This window comes from Dermacentor variabilis, chromosome 2, assembly GCF_050947875.1.
Source record: "Dermacentor variabilis isolate Ectoservices chromosome 2, ASM5094787v1, whole genome shotgun sequence".
NCBI lineage: Eukaryota > Metazoa > Arthropoda > Arachnida > Ixodida > Ixodidae > Dermacentor > Dermacentor variabilis.
The window spans coordinates 150,756,339-150,778,110 of record NC_134569.1 but is presented as its reverse complement, the minus strand read 5'-3'; the positions used below and the strand labels follow the sequence as shown (position 1 = coordinate 150,778,110).

At 43.9% G+C, this 21,772-nt stretch overlaps 3 protein-coding genes across 6 annotated transcripts in view; 1 reads left to right on the top strand and 2 right to left on the bottom strand.

Annotated features, from left to right (window-relative positions):
* LOC142572854 (calcitonin gene-related peptide type 1 receptor-like) overlaps positions 1-9,901 on the top strand; it is a 55,707-nt gene extending 45,806 nt beyond the window's left edge. For all 3 annotated transcript variants that reach the window (XM_075682259.1, XM_075682257.1, XM_075682258.1), the window contains 11 exons: positions 171-277; positions 769-860; positions 1,409-1,535; positions 1,642-1,795; positions 2,173-2,239; positions 2,906-2,972; positions 3,506-3,591; positions 4,352-4,484; positions 5,262-5,303; positions 8,620-8,709; positions 9,811-9,901. In XM_075682259.1, the coding sequence (XP_075538374.1) occupies positions 171-277; positions 769-860; positions 1,409-1,535; positions 1,642-1,795; positions 2,173-2,239; positions 2,906-2,972; positions 3,506-3,591; positions 4,352-4,484; positions 5,262-5,303; positions 8,620-8,709; positions 9,811-9,885 (1,040 nt within the window). In that variant the 3' untranslated portion in view covers positions 9,886-9,901. The remainder of the gene's footprint in view (positions 1-170; positions 278-768; positions 861-1,408; positions 1,536-1,641; positions 1,796-2,172; positions 2,240-2,905; positions 2,973-3,505; positions 3,592-4,351; positions 4,485-5,261; positions 5,304-8,619; positions 8,710-9,810) is intronic.
* Positions 9,902-12,352: 2,451 nt separating this feature from the next.
* LOC142572853 (uncharacterized) lies at positions 12,353-13,641 on the bottom strand. The gene is made up of 2 exons (XM_075682256.1): positions 13,276-13,641; positions 12,353-13,050 (listed from the first exon to the last, which is right to left on the bottom strand). Exons 1-2 carry the CDS (start codon positions 13,639-13,641, stop codon positions 12,649-12,651), a joined length of 768 nt encoding a protein of 255 aa, XP_075538371.1. The 3' UTR covers positions 12,353-12,648.
* Positions 13,642-13,660: 19 nt separating this feature from the next.
* LOC142572852 (uncharacterized) overlaps positions 13,661-21,772 on the bottom strand; it is a 51,015-nt gene continuing 42,903 nt past the window's right edge. The window contains exon 5 of one of the 2 annotated variants that reach the window (XM_075682255.1): positions 13,661-13,775. In XM_075682255.1, coding sequence (XP_075538370.1) covers positions 13,733-13,775 — 43 coding nt within the window. In that variant the 3' untranslated portion in view covers positions 13,661-13,732. Of the gene's footprint in view, positions 13,776-14,403; positions 14,505-21,772 lie in introns of those variants that run through there. The other variant, XM_075682254.1, reaches the window with a different exon arrangement.

Genomic DNA, 21,772 nt, shown 5'->3' with positions numbered 1-21,772 from the left:
GCTTTCTTCTCTGTCATTTCCATCCCTGTCATGCGACATCAAACTTTTGTCATCTCCCTAGCATAGGAATTACGCACGATTACATCAGCAGTCACTATACTAATAGGCCTAGCCGTATACCTCGAGTGCCACTGATCTGAGTACACCTTTATTTCATTCACATGCGAAAGGACAGGCGCACAAGGCGTGCACTTCTAACGGAACTTGGTTTCGTCATCCCGTCACTGGCCAGGTCTGGTCCAACTACACGGCTTGCATCGACACCCACGATCTGCAGGTCCGTGTTATGGATACTTCAAATTATTGCTCTTCCCATTTTTTTGAACAGGTGGTAAACTTAAAATATAGCTTTGTGTACTTCATTCACGTAGTGTTGTAGGAAAAAGAGCAGAAAAACACTTGATGCACGCAGAACGACGTTAGAACACGGCATTAAAAACAACACGAGTACGCTACACGTAACTGCCTAATAAAAGATTAAAATTTACGCAGAATTCAGCGAAAGTGAACAGCTGTAAAGCATTCTTCGATCTGACCTGGACCGGAGCAAGAGCAATACATATTTAAGATATCACAAAGAAAATATGTGCTGAAATGACATGGTTTAAAGAAAGTGCAGTTATTCGTAATAATGTGACGCGAAAGACACGCTGGAGATTCTCCCTTCATCTTGGAAGTTCATGCTGTGCTTTGTTTCATTCCACTGCATGCATCACAATTCGGGGTGAATCTGTGCTTTAAGTAAACCTTTGCTGCTTCACTTCACAGAACGGCAACTTGGTGAACTCGCTGTACGTCGTTGGATATGCAGTATCATTGGTGGCTCTGTCTTTGTCACTCATCATATTTTTTTCTTTCAGGTGAGCACATTTATGTATCGTGGTGACCTTGTGCATTTTGGCCACCTTTGTGCGGTATAGCAGTAGTACCAAAAGTTAACATTATATACTTTGTCTTACAAGTTTCAAGCAATGTGAGCATATACTAATGCACATCGTTGATTCCAATTATGCGCAAGTAAAAGACGTTTCACTCTGTTCCTCTCATAAATGAAGAAAGTCGGTCGTATAACTTGGAGAAAGGTGCCTAAGAAGGCAATTATGCTAAATGAGGCAAAAAAGAATGCAAATTGTGTGCTAATTAAAGACTCCCTGGAATACAATAATTAACAGGTATCCCAAACTCCAGATCAATATCATATGATCAGCGCTCTGTCCAGTTAAAGTAAGCGTTCAGAAGGTAATGTTGTTTTTTCATTATTGCCGATGTCAGAATAATCTAAATAACCAAGCTTTTGCTGCTTCAACTGCTGCAGTGATAATCATCTTCCTCTAATTTATTAGCGCGAAGGCGCTTTAATAGCATTGCGAAGCACACTTTTTTTATTCATATATTTTTTTTCTTGCAGTTCACTTCGTTGCAGGCGAATAACTATCCACAAAAACTTGTTCACGTCGTTCATTGTCAGCAACTTCTGCTGGGTACTTTGGTACATTCAAGTCGTCGCAGGAACACATGTAATCGAACAGAACCCGGTGAGAGGACATCAAAGACACATTCTTGAATAGAACAGGCCAACAGTAAATGTAACCTGGTCAAGAGAGAACACACGTCATTTGCCCCTTCGGTTACCTACGGCAGAACTGGTGCCAGGCCCTGCACGTGGTGACGCAATACTTCCTGCTCTGCAACTACTTGTGGATGTTCTGCGAGGGTCTGTACCTGCACACGCTGTTGGTACTTGCGTTCGTCGACGAAGACAAGGCCATCAAGTGGTTCGTGCTCATAGGCTGGGGTACGTGCTTCTAGCTTCGGACAACAAGGCGTGTGGAAAAGGGACAAACAGGGTAGAAAACTTGTGGCGTCCATTTAAGACTCTCAGCTGCAATTACCTGCATTCGCGTTGGTGATTTATTAAGTCATTCTTATTCGGATGGCTATTCCAATAGCTCCCGTTATTTCTCTTGTCATGAGAGCGCATAATGAATAGTCAACACGGAATTAAAAGTACAAACGGTGGGTACATTAATAAACGAATTCAAGCATAAAAGCAAGCATTATCCTATGCACTATTTCGCTCCGTCCTGCCGGGTTGGGTTATTGGTTTATAAGTGGCGCGCAATTAGGCGCTTTGTCATTTTTGTCATGCTAAACACCTCCCCTCCCTTGCAGGTTTTCCCCTACTTCCAACTATCGCCTACGCCGTTGCACGTGGCTCAGATTCAGACGCTTCGAGAATGTGAGTGAAATAACACTTTAATGTATCTTGCTCCCTATCTTGGCGCGTCAGGTTGTTACAGTGACTTTTATTTTTGCAGTTCAAATAATGAGTTATAAAACTTACGCCGTCATAAGAATGGTGGTTTAGTACTTTAAGCGGATGACGAGTGTAAAATATAACAAGTCCCGCAGCAATGGCATACGTTCATGTATGCTCTCTTAAAGGGTATAGGTTATGAGGCGCATTGTCTTTTAAAGACATGTAGCTTTATGTTAAGCGGCCTTTCACCAGTAATTGTTGCCGCTTTAAAAAAAAAACGACACTCCTGCATAAGAATGCAGGCACAAGAAAGAGGCAAGTTATTTTCGCTAAGCAAAGATCCCTACGGTACCACATTTTAACTCAATGCATAGGGGCTGCCATGCAATGTCTTCCAATTACGCCGAACTGATAGCGACTATTTCATCCTCGCGAGTTGGTTCATCTTAAAGGTATAATAAAGCAGCGTGAATGGGTCGAAGAAAAGAAACATACACAACCGGGCTAACGTTGACTGCCAACCAAACAACTTTTAGTTTATTTCACTGAGTGAAGTTCGCCAGTTTTCCTTCGCTCGTATAGTGGTGTCTTCCACTCTGCACCCAATCCATGTTTATTCGTTGTTGTTTTTTTCTTTCTTTCTAGGTGCTGGGTGGAGCATGACGTGTGGTACACTTACATACTGAGTGTCCCTGTGTGCTTTTCAATGCTGGTAAGGCGATGCACGCGTCTAAACTTGTTGCACTGCGTAAGTGTGAAGTGAAAATACTAAAGTGACCTTTAGGTGCAGCTTTCCAAACGCGTGCAAAACCGTTCGCTGGTAAAAAATAAAATGTAAAGGGCTAGCACTGCCTTATAATAAACTCGTAAGGATATACCCATGAACAGTGTCATTACTTCTGCGAAAGCAATGTTAAAGTACGAGGAAATCGTTATGAAGAACACGAATCTTCTAAGTCATCTACTTCTATTCTGTGTTCGGTTCCTGCACGCTTGCACAGCTTGCCAGACATTTTTGGCCTGTCATCATGCACTTACTTCAATTTATAATAATGTAAAGCGGTGGACCATTGCAGATCCTAACAACAATATTATACTACGCGACGGTCGATTATCGAACGCAGCGGCGCGTGGGTACTTCATTATAATGTGATGCTGACCCACGAGTGATAGCTGTGATTTACCTTACGTTGGGCATCAGATCTGTTTATTTAACCCTTTGCAATGTCTGCTCGATTTGTGCAGCTCAGCTTTGCCTTCCTCGTGAACATCCTGAGGGTTTTGGTATCAAAACTAAGAGCTGTCAATTCTCGGGACCGGGAGAGTGCTAGGTAAGTGAAATAGTTTTACAGTTGAAGCAAGGCCATGGTTTGGAGGGCTGCTGCTTGTGTCTAATGTTCTTTTTTTTTGCTTGTTATATTCACTGAACTGTACACATATAAATGAAATGTCCTTTTTATGAGAGTTCTCGTGTAAGATCTCGGGATACAAATTGTCTGTCGTTATTTTACGTTCCTTGCATCAGATAGCTTCCAAAGATTTAGGAAACTATTCTATGTTGTTGCTGTGGACGGTCAATAAGTGTGAAATTATCAGTTTTGTTTAAAACTAAGCAATTAGCAACACGGCTTCGCCATTAGTATGATAACCGATCTTATTGAACTTTCTGTACGATAGTGGCAACTCGCAGATGATATGTACACTTGCACCTGTGCTTCGTCAACCTAATATTTCTTCCCTGCAAATTCGTTAATCTCGCCACTCCGTCTAAATATTTCCCGCCAATCGACAACGTCAACTCTACCCCCACCATTTCCCTTCCCAGGGTGTCCAGTTACAGCAAGTTACCTGTAGGGCCAAGTAGTGAATGGCGAAATTTGTTGAGCTCACCCTCAGGAGTGCCTCCAGCGAGAGAGTTCACTATACCTACCTACATTTCTTTCTCACTCATTCCTTCGGTTATTTTTTTCGCCATTGTCATTCGTTCGTTTCGCAACGCTTGCAGTAAGGACGAAAAAGCAAGTTGCAACTCGATCACCCGTTAGGCATTCAAATCCGCTTTATGTCCCCCCTCCCCCCTATGCTCTCCAGGAAGGCTGTGCGGGCCACACTGATTCTCCTGCCCCTCCTCGGCCTTCACTACGTTGTGACGCCATTCCGCCCGGAGAGGGATCGCATCTGCCTCACGTACGAGATCATCTCGGCCCTCGTCACATCCTTGCAAGTGCGCAGCCTTCCTCTCTCCGAAATGTTGTGGCCAGTGGCTGCCTTTTTGGCTGGCACTTGTTGGTTCCGAGGCTTTCATGTGATGTGAGGTGACCGGGATACGACGAATGACATCTAGAAAAAAAAAAAGAAATTTCGTTTGCAATTTCCCCGTTCGCTTCATAAAAACAACATTTGTAACATATATGGGTGGGAACTAGAAGATATACAACGTGCAAAAGTGTAATTAGGGTGTTCAATCTACTTCCTTCTCGCTATTGACAGCCAAGGTTTCCTGAAAGTTTCGCCTTGTGAAATAAGCAAACTAAATTCATGGAGCAAGGCAGAGAATAACAGCCCATTATCTCTGTATAGCAAATGTATTGCGTAGCAACTTCGCTCTAAAACACACAACAATGGTACATACCTCTTCTCGTTGCCAGACACGTTTCTTATATTTGTAAACATCACGAAACGTATATCCTTTGGTAGAGCCAAGGCAAAACAACTTTTTGTTTTTCCTCGGCGAACTCATCTGCCAGGGCTATGCTGCTTAAAGTTTATATCCGCATTGGAAAGCACGCGGCTAACAAAGAGCACATAAAATTTTGCATGTTTAAAAAAACGATGTAAACAATAACAAAATCGAAGAAGTAGGGTACAGCGACGTTGTGTGTCATTTTGGTTAGATTTTGTTCATTGTCCTCTACAGGCCATAACTTAAGAAACTTGTTGCTTAATTATGTATAGCCGAAAGTTTCAACACGTGATTTCCTTTTTCTCTACTTTGTTCCAGGGTCTTTGTGTCGCACTCCTGTATTGTTTCTTTAATGAAGAGGTAAGTACTGTACGTGATTTAACCAAATTTTTAAAAAGCAGTTAGCCCGGCACAAATAATGGGGCGGCAGTCACAATCTTCTCACTGGCGCTAGCTGGCATTATGTCTTTGTTCCAATGCTATAGAACCTGTGGTTTGTCCAACTGCGATAATGGCCACAAAAACTGCACAGGAATACTGCGACGCGTGGCATAGGCGGAGAGTATCAGTGGTGTGTGTCGACCACTGGGGCGATCACGCAAGTAGCAGGAATTTGACAAGAGAACGGACACAGAAAAAAAAAATACCCCGAAAAGAGCGAGACAAGACAGGTAAACTGAGTCGTACCTATAGGAAACAGCAATTTTTTTCTTATTTATGTGCAGCAATGAAGAGCGCAAAGATTGACTGGGTAGCCCATGCAGCTTCAGGTGACACTCTGCGTGCAGCAAGCAACTTATTTTTTGGATATATAGCTGATGTGTTGTGGCAAACGTGACACCGGCGCAGACATACAATCACATTGAAGGTCTCAAAGGGCCGCCTGCCGCGTGCATTTCCTCTCTGTCATTACACATGTTAGCGTCTTTCTGTATATTAAACGAACAGGTGGCCGAAACCGCGCTGGAATCCTATATAGCGCTCGTGGCGGGGCTGCGTGCAAGGAATACGAACGGCTGGCTGCCTTCCTGCCGAAGCGAAAACACGTGAACCAGGCGCCACCAGCATCTCAAGGCTAAGCTTAAGATGCCGCTTAGTATTCTTGCTGAAGCACAGGAGCAAGACCATAAAAATGTCCTGCGAATCGTCAAGATGGTATCTGTGGACGAAACTTAGAGCACTACCCGGGATGAATTTTCCGGCTCAGGCCCAACTCGGGTCCGTGGCTGCAAGCCAAGGCCAGGCCCGGAGTCGCTGGAGGAACTGAGTGTGTACAAGCCTTAAAATTGTAATTGTTTCGGCGGTGTGTCCGAAGACGTTACAATATAACTACATGCAGTGACAGTAAAACGTTGCGAAATTTTTCCTGCGAAGCACGCGTACAGATAACGCGAAAAGGCCGACGGAAGCATAACCTGGGTTTCAAATTCCTGGCGAGGCCGCTCACTGTACACAAGTGCACGAACAGTTTCGGCAGAAGGCGAAGCATTGGCAAAGACGAGGAGCTACAGCGTTGCGCTGTTGCTCCTCGCACGCTGTTCTAACAACACGCGAAGGAAAGCGACCCGGCACTAAGCAGCGCACGAGACCACTGCTGCTGCGCAGCAGGAGCATCGCCCCGACAGGTACCTGCCGTGTGGCAACGTTGTAGCGTGAGGAGTGTTGGCAACAGCGTTACTGGCGTCGGACCTATAGACTGTGCACAAAATGAGACAGGCGGGAATTGGCAAAGATTTTTGTGTTTGGCAGCGCTAAATTTAGCGTGAGGCTTACTCTTCCTTTCGCCCAAACCAGTGTATGCAGCAGGTAAGCACGCAACTTCTCGGTGGGAAGGATAATGTGCGAGCGCACAGCGCTCACCGCAGCTGTAGAAGCCAGAACGATGCCCTGGCTACGGCGGAGCCGATTAGGTGGAGCGTGAGTGTGATTCATTTTGTTGCATAGCGTGGAAGAAAATGGAGCACTAGCTGGCTTGGTCTCGTACCCGGCGTGAGAGTGACTTAGCTTCCTTTTTTTTTTTTTTTGCAACCAAACGCAACCCTCCATGCCCAGGCTACGCACGCGCGTCAATACCGTCACAGTAAGATGGCGGCGGCGCGAGCGTCGTAATTATTATAGCAATAAAGTGGCTTTTGTAAATAGTTCTTCCACAAAGAAAAAAACCTTAAATTTATTACGTGCAAAAGCAGCTGAATGTTCAAACGCACATATTTTGACTTGGGCACACACACAAAAAAAAAGTTAAGGTGGTAAGTGTCATGCCATATCAACCCAACGAGCCCCAGATGAAACCATTCTCATGCATAAATTTAATGTTCATGGAGGACACTGCGAATATTGTTAAGGCGGAAGATATCTATGCGCACTGTGATTATCATAAAGCACTAGTCAATGTGGTACAATAAATAAAGAAGTGGTGAAACGACAAAATTTCAGTAACACGTTCGTATCGAGAGCGATGAAATAGAGTAACTTCAAAAGGCGGTAACAGCCAGGCAGTATCAAAAGCATTTAGTAGTGTACCTTTTTCTTTCGCGAGAACAAAGCTTGGGTGTTTTATCACCAAGGCAACAAAAATATTTAGGAACTCGTTTTTTACACAGGAAATCAAACAAAAAGAATTACAACTCTTTTCTCTTTTGTTTGCTAAGGTAATTTATAGCCAGTTTCTTTTTCTAATTTGTCTCTTTAGCTTTGCATAGAATACGTTCGATCAATTACAGTGTCCACGTGTGTTCAAAGGTCCGACCTATAGGCTCATCAGTGAACGGGCTCGTGGCTTCAAGCCCCAGCCCGGCCCATTTCCGAATGCAGCAGGCCCAGGCCCGGGCCCGTGCATTGCTCTAAACGCGACATCAAGATGAAACATATAGCACAGCCCATATTAGCATATACAGACGGCATGAAAAATCAAGATATAATCGTTACTCGGTGTCTGTAGAAAACAGTTCTTGCCGCGACTGTGATTTGTACAGAAGGCAAAGGTGGCAGTAATGCGATTCTATTCTTCTCGCTCTTTCTCGCTCTCTCGCAGGCAACGTCAACTATAAGATCGCTAAAGTACATTGCGTGCAGAGCTTTCGGTGTTCGCATAACATTTGTCACTCCAGAGACGCTTTCGCGATATTAATTTTATATGATATAGATCTCATAAAGCCCTTCTTGGTGTTATTGAAGTAGCAGAAATTGCATAAAGTATGCTTATGAACAAGATATTATCGCAACGGCCTGTTTCAGGTCATGTGCCTTGACGTACCTTGCGCCGTTCCACAAACTTAGTCATGCAGAGATAGCAAGTTTTGATTTTCGCATAACCCGTTGAAGTCTCGAAGTGTAAAGAGAATATTAGGATACACCTTTCAACGCACCTTTTAGTGCAGAAATGAACTTGCTGCATAATCTCGTGACATATTTCTAACTTAATTTGTATGTCTTCCTTATGTATAAATGGTCCTCATTGAGCCGGTTTCATGTATTGCAATTGGGATACTTAACCTCATGAACGCCTACTAATATTTTTTTTTTTCATTTTCCGCTTCTTTATTTATTTATTTATTTATTTGCTCGACTTTCGATGCCATAAAGGAAAACTAAGTAAATATGCGTGAAACGTAGCCCAGGAGCTTTCTCACACATGTGAATTCATTACGAGTTTTTACCCTTATCTTCTCAAAAGGTTCTTGCAACTCTTCGCAAAGCGCTGTCGCAGACTCCGTGCGTCAGAAAGGAATGGCGTCGTATGTCCTTCGCCAACTCAACCATCACTGTGAGTTCATTTGTGTGCAGAAATCAGAAATACAGCCTTATGCCTGTGACAAAAAAAATATTTCCCGTAAGGGTTGAACGCTAGTTACAAGTAGCACACTTTAATTCAGCAAAGGTTTACAATAGCATTTGTAAACAGATTATGGTTTCCTGCCAGTTTGTTGCGTGTATGCAGAATTTGTTTCATTTGCTTGCATTATTTCTCTTAACCAACCAATACCGTGTCTTCAAGGGTGGTAAGTTGGGCAAATTGGCATGGTGACATCGAGGAAATCCGCGCAAGGAAAACACCGTACGAGAGAAAAGGACACAACAGGCCAGCGTTAGCGAGATAAGAAGGAACATACAGTACACAAGCAACACATTGTGTCCTTCCTTCTCTCGTGCGGTGTTATCCCTGAGCTGTCTTCCACGCTACCAGCATTCCGGATTCCGGTGTCCGTATCAAGCGAGTATCTCTTCTGTGCAGAATTATATAGCGCCCATTTGCTCTTTTAGTTTCTCATTGCAGTCACTTTCGGTTGTGCTTTGTCATCTCGGTTCATACAGGTGTGTACGCGTGGCGATCGCCACATGTACACACCAAACCACAGCGCTGACTGCCAAGTTAGCCTTCTATAAGCGCAGTTTCTGCACATTTGCAACATATAGGCGCATTCTATGCGGAATGTGAGTGCACAAGACATTCCTGAGCGGAAATAACGTCAGCTCAATTTTGCTGTAACGAACTCTTTTTTTTTTTTTTTCTAGGAACGTATGTCATTCCTGTAAAAGGGGGCTATGTATTGCTTTAATTTCACCCATATAATTCCGCTTCGTATTCACAAAATTGGGCTTCAGCAAGTGCCATCCGTCATTGTTCATTGCCTCGGTGGTCACATTACTATCTTACTGATCGGCGCCGGTGAATGCGGATAACGCTGAGACATAGGATAACTCTCTTAACTTTTTTATGTGAGTCCATATATGTTGCTCAAATTGTGACATTATGAATAATAACTTCATTGTCAAATATAGAAATATAAGGTGTAGTTTCGCTTTCGTTTTTCACATTAAACGTTACAGCTAATAGCACATTATCTCGTACACGCCCCTCTCGCAGTTCCTGTCAAGAAGAGCGTCCGACGGCAAAGGATTATCGCCATCACCTGGAAACTTTCAACAGTCCCTGCTGTGAAAGAAATTAAAGGTGGAAAAATATACAGCTCAATACTCGTCGTTATCATGCGCATTCTGCCCGTCCACGTGTGATAATGCGAGGCCTCACGAATCTTTAGACATGGACCTCGATGAACACCACATGACATCGGTTGCCTTGACAGCCGAACTCTGCAAGCCATGGGTAAACTTCGGTATACCAGCCACTGCAGACAAAGCAGTAGTACAGCAACCCGAGTACGTTGGTTTCAGAACCCACAGAGCGCGAAAAAGGACGAGTACACGACAGACACTGTACGAGTGAAGCGCTTTCACGTATGAGGTGCCGTACTAGTAAGTACGTCACGTCTTTCCCATACAATCCGCATTAGAGCACCTACAGAGCTTCGAGCCTAAAGGACGGAATTCTGAAGTGGATAGGCGTGTTTCCGAGCTGTTGGTAATTTCCTTACTGTGCGTGTGCATATATGCCGTGACAACGGCATTTGCATGCTGGGGACTTAGCAGTAAAAATCAGAAGACTTTAGCGACTCCCGATAGCCTTCCATTTATCCTCTGCGAAAGCAGCAGGTAACATCGGACACCGCCACCTCCTCAAGAACGACTTCGTTGCGGTGCGCACAACAAAGTAGTTGTCCACCACAGCATATTGCCTGCTTTAGCCTCCGAAATACTAGTGTCCGTGTATTACGAAATGCTATAGGAGAGCGCCGCCGCTCTTGGTGTCTGCGTGACGCACGAAACCCCGCACAAATTTCCAAGCGCGAATGTTGCTGATAGCTCAACTGCATAATCATCGAAATTAGTTTTTTTTTAGGCTTGCAGCGCAGCTCAGAAAGAGACTTGGTTTGCTTTTTCTGAGCTATGCTACAAGATTAAAAAAGTCATGACATACCAACTCGCCCAAATTGCCACGCTTTTGATCTAAATGAGTGAAGGTCTTCTGAGGAAACTATTGTTCCCGCAGTTCAATTCTGCGTGCGAATTTTCCACAAACTAGACTGCCCCATAAGTAAAAAACGCGTCAAACAGTAAGTCATCATACGGTGGAACAAGATATGGGATGCTGCGAGAATTTTTAACTCTCTCTGCAACCTTCTTTGGAGAACTTCTCAGAACAAAATGACATCTTTATTTAAAATTAAAATGATTGCCAACCAGATTGCTTTCCATTTTCCATTAGATGTTCAGCGTCTCTGTTCTAGTTTTCAATGTGATACAGTGTTGCTTCAATTTGTTAAGGTTAGTTCTCTTAGTACGAACTGCTAGCTTTCCTGTTATGATCATCTGGCGCTAGCAATATTTAGAAAGTTCCTATCTATGCACCATTTTACTCATTGTAATAAGTACCATGAAAGAAAGTAGAATAAATTATCGACAGCTCAGTGGTTAGGGCAAGCGGTTGTCAACTTGCAAATGCCGCACGGCATATCAAGTCTACACCCAGTGGCGTTAAAATAAAGTACTGTCCTCCTCCATCGTAAGGTGCGAGTGACGCAGAGGATAGGGAAGTGGTATACGGACAACGGCATAACGGGGATAAACAGGGACAGCAGACCCTGTTTCGAGAATTCAACCACTGTCGGAGACATGGACTTCAATTGACGTCACATGGACACAACGGTGACGTCGAAAGACCAAGTTGCGTGTTTTTTATGTCCGTGACGCCGCATGCACGGACAGAAGCAGCACAGACGGACGCCGCATGCCTGTGTGAGCTGCTTCGTCGTCAGTGTCGTTTCTTGCGCTGGAAAAGCTATCTCTAGATCGTTCAAGTTGTGTTTTGTTTTTCAGCAGTTCGGGTGCATTAGTGCAACGCCTCGTGGTGGATTCGCTCTTCATAAGAGGCTAGAACCTGCCACACGCGAGCGGCGTCGCGAGTCCTTTTTTTTTACATCCAGGAAAAAAAAGGCTGATAAACTCAATCCACGTACAGAACGCCGTACGACATGCTTCGTGGCCAGACTTCATAAGTGATCAACGGTGTACGTGTACTTCGAGAAATTGATTTACGCGCCGGGGAACCTGCGTTGGTTCACACTTATCCGAGTGCAATACCTTATGCAAGAAGCGGTTTGCCTCCGAAAGTTGTGAACGCAAAAAGGCTGTTCGCCTGAGCATTCCCTTCAAAAACGAACGTTTAGTTAACCTTTAACTTAAGAAACTAGATTTTTGTTTCACTATCGCAATGATATTTCTAACACGTTGCGTCCATAAAACGAGAACAGAGTGTACAAGTGCTGCTATAACTCGCCATATTCCGGCTCACTGGAAGTCTTTTTTTAGACATATGTTATTGAACGACTCATAAAATTGTCGATCCTCGTCTGTAGAATATGCAGGGGCTTTCTGTTGCCTCGCTTCTATACCGGCACATTACACGGACACCGTACCGATGAAGTCAGTACAAATTTCTATATAACTCTTCGTTCAAAAACCTGCTGCTTTCATAAAAAAAGTTTTTATTGAACATAAATGTACCAGGAAGAGCTCAGCGAACATTTTTTTTTATTTCTTTAATAATATGGTAGCATTCACACAAGTGCCTAAACACAAAGGGTGTGGCAGAAGGGAAGAGAGAGAGCGCGCAGGTCTCACGGATATGAAGAACAGGTCAGCGCAAGCGTACACACACGGCTGAGCTGCCGCCTAATCGTCTGGGAAACTGCTGCGTTCTTGAACTCTGCAAAACGTTTACATAACTGCAACCTGCTCGAGGACAATCACCACGGCAGGTACAGCTCGTGATGTATCCCAGTGTCTCGATATACTGCGGACCATGTCAGTCATCGGTCGCCCTCTTAGCCAGTTCAGCCGAGGTCGATGTTCCTTTGCGGCTCCTGGTGACTTTCTTGAAACTGTGGATGGTCCTTCGTCGCGTAGATCCGCCGCTCAGTATAGGCGGCAGGTTCCGCTTGCGACCAGCGTCCTCCCCTTCGCGGTGCGTCGGCGGAGGCGGGGCGAAGGGCGGCGGCTTCCGGAGGCCGGCGTCTGGCCGCAACACGAATCCCGCAGTGGTTCTCACCGCCGCTTGGCCCCCGGAGGCGGCGAACATGCGCTGTCCGAAAACGGCCAAAACCACGGTGGCCGCCACAAGCAGGATAAGCAGGTTGGCCAGCAACCACTGCAGCCAGCTAAGGCCTTTCGCTTTGCCGCGGCCACCTGACTGTTGTCCCCACTCGCCCTGCAAGCATAAAATGGCCGCGAATGGAACCAAATATAGCAGTGATCCCGTTCGGCTGATCACAGGGGAGGAGGCGGAAATAACATGTGTAAGCAAGGCGCAAAGGGACCGGAAGGTATACTTCCTGTTCCTTTGTCTCCCTCGTGCTATTTTTCTGGTTTCCTTCCCGTAGTAGCACGTACCGACACGTCCAACAGGCCACTCTTATGAACTTCGTGTGCGTACCTGCGACCCTTCTTCGTCCGACGGGAAGAAGGCATCGGCCAAAGGCGGCAGCTGGTTCCCTTCTGCTCGGAAGAAAGGCTCGCGCGTCGGGTTGGCCAGCTGGAGGACAGCCGTCCGGACCACTCTGTCCGGCGGCAGTTTGTTCACGGCCATCATCGCGGAGGAGCGCGACAACTGAACGGGCCGTATAAGGAGCATGGCCGGTGCAGCGGACGGCTGCGAAGAACCGCTTCGCAGCCGGCCACTGTCGCTGGTCGGAGGAGGCGGACGCCGTAGAAGCGGTACGAGGTTACCACGCTGAGCCGAAGATGACGAGACCGCCTGCCCCGTAGAGGGCAGTTGGTAGTGACCTATCGTTTCCTGCATATCGGCGCTTCTTGCCTGCTTTCTTGTTCCTTCCGTCGCGACGCTCTGCGCAGGCTTGCTTGCTTTCTTGCTTGTTCCTCACTTGTGGCGATTACCCACTACGGGGGATTGGCCAAGAAGCCAGCGGTTCAAGGCTAAAGGGAAGGGGAGGAGAGAAAAATCTAAGCAAAAAACGAAATCAGGGTGAGGTATAACATTTATGATAATTAGGAAACATTAGGAAACCTGGCAGATAGAGAAGTAAAAATAAATGTCATAATACATAAACAGCAAATCTGGTGGGTTTCTTTTTTGTGTGGTGATAGAATAATTTCGAGCATAATCAGCGATTTAATATTTAATGAACTATTAAATTAATCATTTCGAGAATTAACATGGTAACCTTTTTTGTGTCACAGAGGTAGTTTCAAATACCCATGCAGATGCTCCTGTGGCTAAAGCCCAATGAAGAAGCCCCAAAGATAACAATTTTGAGTAGTTAAAGAAAAAATTTTTAGAATGAAAATTCCAAAGTTCTTCATCCTATTTCCAAATCGACGACATGCTAGTAGAAAGTGGTCAATGTTTGCAAGTTCCTGGCAGGTAGGAGGACACAGAGGGGAGGTGCCAGACCGGACTTGTATAGGTGCCAGACCACACTTAATGGTGCGATATGGCACCATAATTTTCTTATAGAGCCAACGGGCTCCATTTCGTTTCGTTTTCTTTGATCGTGACATCTGTTTTGTAGCACCGGTACAATATATTCATACGGTTCAGATATATTCATCTTTTGCAAGCGTGGGTGTTAAGCCCAGCGACCATTTAATCTCAGCATCGTTTGGTAGCCGTCGGTACCAAAGTCGGCATATGTGCTGGGAGTTCTGGAAGTTTAATGACCAATTACTTTTGCGTGAATGCTTCCTAATGCTTTTGAAAAAAAGAATAATTACAAAGCATTGTATAGACTTCTGAGTGAATTTCATGAGCTTCAACGTCTACATCCGGGTCAATATATTGATGATATTCATAGTACGAAGGCACAGAAAAATACAGAAGTGTACTAGTGCACGCGCGAGAGCAGTGTTTTTGGAAAGAACTGCTTTGCAGTAGGTCCCTAGGTGATGAGCACTGACACACGCTGTCTAAACAAATACTAGATGTAGAGTATGGTGGAATCAATGTTAATGAGCCAACCTTCAATAAGTAAAGCGTCTTTCAAACATTATCAAAACCTATTTCGAGGCCATAAGCCATTGGATACAGACGCTGCCATCAAATCTGTATCGTTGCTACCCTAGTTAAATCAAGATGATTATGATTATACAAATGAAAACATTCATATCGATGAGGTAACTGCATGCATAGATTCGTTAGCAAAACGCAAGATGCCCGAACCGGATGGCCTTACTGCTGAATTTTATTACCGTTTTCGTTCCCTTTTATTATTACTTCAGGTGTACAGCGAGGCCTCGGAAGTAGGGTACCTACTTGCTACAATGTACGAAGGGCACACTGTCCTCTTAGCCAAAAGCGATGATGAGACTAAATTGCAAAAAGTGGACGGATACCAGCCTATTTCCTTATGCTACGTCGATTTTAAGATGTTTGCGGAGGCATTAGCAAACCGTTTGCAAGTTGTAATAAGATATGTGGTCGGTGACCATCAAACTTGTGGCATCAGGAACCGGTTCATTCAGACCGACATTCATGTTGCGAGATCGATGTTAAAGTATGTAGCTGAGGGGATTTGGCAGGTAGCAATGGTACAGCTAGATCTGGCTAACACGTTCGACAGGGTGAATCACTCGTTCCTGTTTGCTGTACTAGCGCATGTAAATATTGGATCCCTGCTCCTTAGAGGTGTCGGAATATTTTATGCTAATGGCTCAACGAGGCTGATAATGAATGGTTCTCTCTACGATCCATAATAATAATAATAATATTTGGGGTTTTACGTGCCAAAACCACTTTCTGATTATGAGGCACGCCGTAGTGGAGGACTCCGGAAATTTTGACCACCTGGGGTTCTTTAACGTGCACCTAAATCTAAGCACACGGGTGTTTTCACATTTCGCCCCCATCGAAATGCGGCTGCCGTGGCCGGGATTCGATCCTGCGACCTCGTGCTCAGCAGCCCAACACCATAGCCACTGAGCAACCACGGCGGGTTCTACGATCCAATTAGACTTTTATCATCAATAAGACAAGGATGCCCTTTGTCACTGCTTCTGTTCTGCTTGTATTCCAAGCCACTTTGTATGAGCATTCTGAAAGAACAAAATTTCCAAGGGTTTAAATTTCCGACTAATGAGATTTGTGTTCTTGCATATGCAGACGATGCGGCATTTTTTGGTACTGATAAAGAAAGTGCAAACACTGCTCTTGCAATTACAAGAGATTTTCATGCGGCTTCTGGTGCAAGCATTAACTTTGAAAAAAAGCTCAGGCTTTTGGTTTAAATTATGGGCCACAATGCCATAAGATTATGCAGGCATTCAGTGGAAAAAGATGTGTACCATTTAGGTGTACCGCTCCCACGGTATAGAAGTAGCAACACTCATTAGTTGGGAGAAGTTGGAAAAATTCAACCTAAAGTGAATTCATGGCAAGGGCAGAATTCGTCAATATTCAGACGTGCTGAAGTGTGCAACATGTTCTTAGATCCCAGTCTTATGTGCTGCAAGTACTGCACCACTAACGAATTCGCATTCAGGCACTGCATCGCATATCTGCAACATTTATTTGAAGTTCGAGTTGTGAATCGACGTGGCGCAACAATCCCCCTTGAATGTAGAGCTCTAGGATTGGTTATCTCTTCGTCAGGCAAATTGTTTCTTGCCCGTTTTTCTTTTGAGACCGTGACTATCCGCTTTTTTTCATGAAATGTTGCAACTCCGATTACATCATTAATCTTCCTAATGTAGTAGTGTCATTAAATGCCAAAGATCTCCCACAGGCTGCTTGGGGCTTTCTCAAGGAGGTCGTTCTCACATTTCTTGAAAGTCAAGATTCCGCCTGGAGTACATGTTCACTGCGAGTGGAAAAACAATTTCTTTGGCACTGGTGTACTCGATTTTCTCGGATCCTTTGTATTGTGCACCTTATTTAAGCCGACCTCATCAGGATGTACTTAACCCTTTGAGACGCTGTCTACACAATTGTGCACAGCAGCAGAGTGCATCAATAGCAAAAGCACTGATGAAAGTAATGGTATTTAAAATGTGTTTCATACTTCTTGAAACACTTATTATAGGAACTGTGCTGCAATTTTGAATAATGTGCAGAATGCTTTAGCAAAATGAGCGGGAAGGTGGACGGCCGGGTGTTCTTACTGTTTCAGCATGTTGTATGTAGCGGGTACACGGCTTTCATTGCTTTTCAGAATGTCGTGCACCAGGCATAATTTTCAAGTGGCTGGATAAGTGCTTTTCAAGCTCTTAAAATCACAAAATAGTATATGTTCTCATATTTGTTGTTCACGTAGAGAGTTCTTGCATGGAGTCGAAATTTTGTAAACTTGACAAAACTCGCTGAATTGACAATTCTTAATCTTTCATGCAGCTGTACACTTTGTACGATTCTGAAGATGTAAGAGATGTGGTGAAAGCAAGTTTTCAATCAACGTGATAAAGTGGCATCTGAAAGGGTTAAGCGGGTCCGAAAAATGTGTGTATCTTCTGAAGTAAAAACATTTTTTAAAATTACAACTGGAAACACTCCCTATTAGAACTTGGTAAAATTCGAGGGGCTGCTTTGTGCCGTGGTCATCAAATTGTCAACTCTGTCCACGTGCTGAGATCATAGATCACTGTTTCATAGATTGTAGGGATGCTTTGTTTTTTTTTTGTTTTTTTACATTCTCCAACAGACTCTTCGAAAAGACGTTGACATCACTCCATACACAATTTGGTTTCTACCGTTACGGGCGGTCCTCCCTACATGTTCATAGCACTTGGTTTAGATGAAAATTGTGTGATCATCATGCCGAAAGCCCGCAACCTAAAGGTGCTTCTTTTGCAAGAGTTCTGCTTATTTAAAAAGTGTGCAAGCTGCACAGGAATCTACACTTGACTGGATGCACTTGTTGGAAGTATGTGTGTGTTTGCCTGAGTTTTGAGTGCGTAGCTTTGTCCACTCTATATCTTCAGTTTTGTTTTCCATGTATTAAAGAAAAGTGAGTGTTAAACCTAGTGGGTAAGACACTGGGCTTCTGAGCATGGGGTCCTAGTTCAAAACTCACCATCACCAATGTTTTTTCATTTCAAATTTACTATGTTTTACAGATTAATTTCTTTTTATCTTTTTTATTGATTATGACAGTACCAATCGTCCACAGTTACACTATTATAATGATGAAATGTCTTGACTAATTACGCACGCATTTCCCAGTTGCAAAGTGCTATGGGACAGACCCAGTTTCTCCAGGGTACTTGCCAAAGCATGCTTATGCATAAAAATCATCTACGGTTGAACAAGCATCCCTATGGCAGTGTCCAAAAGAGAAGGCTCAAAGAGACACAATTACTGAGAAATGATAAGGTGGAATGCGTCAGTGATACTTCACTGCCGATTTGATCTGGCGATCTTATAAAGTTCAAAAATACAGGAGGTCTATGACAGTAGCAGCATCGTTATTAGTTTATTTCACTTTCCAGCCTCCTAGGAGTGTGTAAGAAGTTTCTTTTTCCCGCCCAATGGCCGCACAAAAAAAACTACAAAAGAAACCGCAAGATTCATTTATGTGAACACAGTTTCACTTTCTCTATCAGCTTAAAAATAGCAATATGATAAACCTTGAAGCTGCCTCTGTCAGGATTTGTCGGAGCTACAACGGCACGCACCATAGGCGGTGGAAGAAAGCAGGTTTAAACCGTTTCAGATGGGTCCCAAACGCAGAATGAGATAAACTATACCGAGCGGCTGACAGGCCACAAGACCACCGAAGACAAGTTGCGGTGATGGGAGACAGCAAGCGACAGCTAAATTAATGTAGTTTGAGTCTGCAAACACTCTATGAGCAGGCCTAGACAAAGAGGGAAAGAAAACAAAGAGGAAAGACAGGAGGTCAACCAGACGAGCGTCCAGTTTGATGCCCTGCAATGGGGGTAAGGAAAAGGGGGAACAGAAAGAGGAAAATAAGGAACAAAAGATAGAACGAGTCTTGCACACATACAGCAGGACACACAGCTCTAGTACAATTGGTGAACGATGCTAGTGTTCCTCAAAAATTTCAGTAGTTCACGAGTAGCTTTCGGAGTCATCGATGGATGTGGACTGGGTCCAAGAACATTTGTGAATGTTCTGCTAGACTCGAGTCTGGGACTGACACTAAGAACAAGATGTGGAATCTTTATCAGACGTTGGAGAGTGCCTTCCACCAAGCAGTGGTTCATGGCTAGATCTGCCACAGACTTCTGGTGATCAGGATGAACTTAACTACATCATGGCTTGGCTTGGCAACACCAAACCTGCCTGCATAAGTTCAAATGGGCAGTCATTTATGATCTGTTTGCCCCCCCTTCATAGGAAACGATCACAGTGTTGCAGTTTTTCGCTTCCTTTCATCTCACCTGTGCTGCAAAGTTTAGGTGTTGTTTCAGTTGGTCTTCTTGCAAACATTGTTTCAGTTCATCTTCTCCAAAAAAATTATCATGCAATAAAGACCTAGCCAATCACAAAAAACATGCAGCTTGCCACAAAAATGAATTCAGGTAGCATAACCTTTTCTTTACTGGTCATGTGAACTTGCCCTTTGAAATGATTGACACAGTCATTGGCAGACATATATGCAGCAAATTTAATATAAATGCAATGGCACGAAAGCAATGGCCATAAACACTAGAGGTGGGCCAATATTTGAATAAATAAAATAATATGCACAAACTACTCGTATTCAAAAAGTAACTATTTGGTATTTGCTATTATTTGAAGCTAACAAAATATCTTTGCAACAGAGTGATAATGTTTTCTCACTGCTTTCATCTGCTAAATAATTATTAAAAATTTTCAAGCTGCTGTCTTATTACTGTTCTGATCTACTAAAATAAAGTTATTGCAAATTATCAAATACAGGACGACTGAAGTCAGAAGCTTATGCGACTATTGAGTTTTGCTTGTAGTCTGTCATTTAGCGTTTAAGCAGTCTGGTCATGTAGTATATTACATATTACGTGATGATCGTAGCTGTTTACAACACAGAAGTGCTTGAGCAGTTTTCTTTTTTACGCAACTTCTGGCAGCTTTTTTTTTGTTGTTGTTGCTGGCAACCACTTATTTAGCGTTTTCGTAAAGTTCCATTGTGCACAGCATGCCATTGAGTCTTGGAAATAGTGTTTGACCAGCTTCTTAAGATGTTAGGGCACTATTCATGCAGTTTTTAATTGTAATTAATAATCTTGTGCTTAAAAGTGACTGTCCTGACAGCAGTGGCATGCTAAATAAATCGCCATGTCAAGTGTTATAAATATATATCAGTATCTCTCTAGCTTGCCAACCTGAAGATTTGACCTTTTCACTTTGAGCGCTCCACTCAGCATTGCATCAACATTGTTAAGGAAAAATGGTTGAAGTCAATCAGATTATTCTTTTCTGCAGTGCAGAAAATGGCAGGGCCACGGCAATTTGCTTGCCACTGTAATGCAGACATGTGTCTCCAGTGGATTAAATTGAGAAACTAGAAACGGGGTGTCAACTGCCCATCACCCCTCACTTTTAATACCACCTGCAACCTCTTTTAGCATACCTGCCAACCTGAAAATTTGGAAATTCGTAAACATACTGCGGCAGGGGGGAGGGAGGCGTGCGGCAACACTTTCTTTTTTAGGGGATTTACCTTTTGCGCCAAGCCTACTGACGTTTTCACAAGCACAAGTCAAATTCGTTTCTTGGAGAGTAAAGAGTGAAAATTACACTGGGGCACAATTTATTTTTGCAGTGATATTGCTGTTGCAGACTTTGCCTGCTTCGGAAACTTCTCCGTGTAGCAGACTTTCGAGTGTTTTCTTACACACAGATGAGCGAAACTCCAAGTTTTGTTCACAGTGCTGAATATTCTCCTACATTCAGCAATGCTGTGGGAATAGAGAGAATACCCAGCATAACAATTGAAATTCTGTGGAACCTGAGCAATCAGTCAACACTTCGAACGCTTCCCAATTACGACCACGGCACGTCGCTCCTTGGCTCATTCAATATGTCGGCTGGAACCTGACGTGCTTGCAAGTTGGCAAACTCGACTTCAAGCCCGTCAATTGCTTCTTTTGATTCGCCACTGTGCTGGGGTAGGATAGCAGGGAACGCCATGATAAAATTATGTACGCTGTTGAATGAAGCAATTTCCAGAGCTTGTACTTGTGCAACTTTAGCCATCTTGAGATTGACGTCTTCTAGCGGGAATATGTGGCAAATGTAATCGCATGCTGCCATTAAGTATAGACGTACAGCAGAGAACTGCTCTCTCTGAATGCAGCTCAGTGTCTCAACCACAGAGTAGGTTGTGCTGCCAATGACTGTCTTCATCACCTTTCTGGTTCTCCATAGTCAACTTCCAACAATGAATGAGATGCCTTGACAACACCTGGGCAGACAAATCTAGTCAGGAGATCCTCGAAAAGGCAGTTAAAGAGGCCCCTCAGTATATGAATCTGAGGAGCCTGTGCCTGAAGAAGGCAGTTTGCCTTCTCAAAAAGTGGAATAACATTTTAGAGAAAAAGACAGCATGCCCTGTTTAGCTCTGGTGACAAATAATAAAACAGGCGCTCCTCACAGGTCACGTGGCTGGCTTCCCCAGAATCCTTGGTATGAAGTCCCAGTTTTTTTTGCTTGAGGTCCAGAATGAGCTCCTTTACTCTTTAGCAAGAGTTCATCGCCGTAGGTGCTTTTTTTTTCCCCAAGGCCTGCAGCAGTCATGTGAAGATGTGTAGCAGACTTTGGGGTCAGTGCAGGGTTTTTGGGGCTTCGCGAGGAAGTCTTCAGAATTTGGTACGACTCCAAAAACAAGCTCTGCTTGTTGCACTGCTTTGTTTCAGATAAAAAAAAGTTGAGTAGTGGTTTCCACTGGTCGAGCAGTCTCTTCAAACACTTTCCCAACGACAGCCAACGTGTCGGCAAATGTTTCACCATCTTTCCGACCTCGACGTAAAACATTTTA

Coding starts and splice junctions, on each gene's coding strand:
- LOC142572853 (XM_075682256.1), bottom strand. CDS start 13,641: ATGCAGGAAACGATAGGTCACTACCAACTGCCCTCTACGGGGCAGGCG. Junction 13,051..13,275: donor CGGACGAAGAAGGGTCGCAG/GTACGCACACGA, acceptor TTATGCTTGCAG/GGCGAGTGGGGACAACAGTC.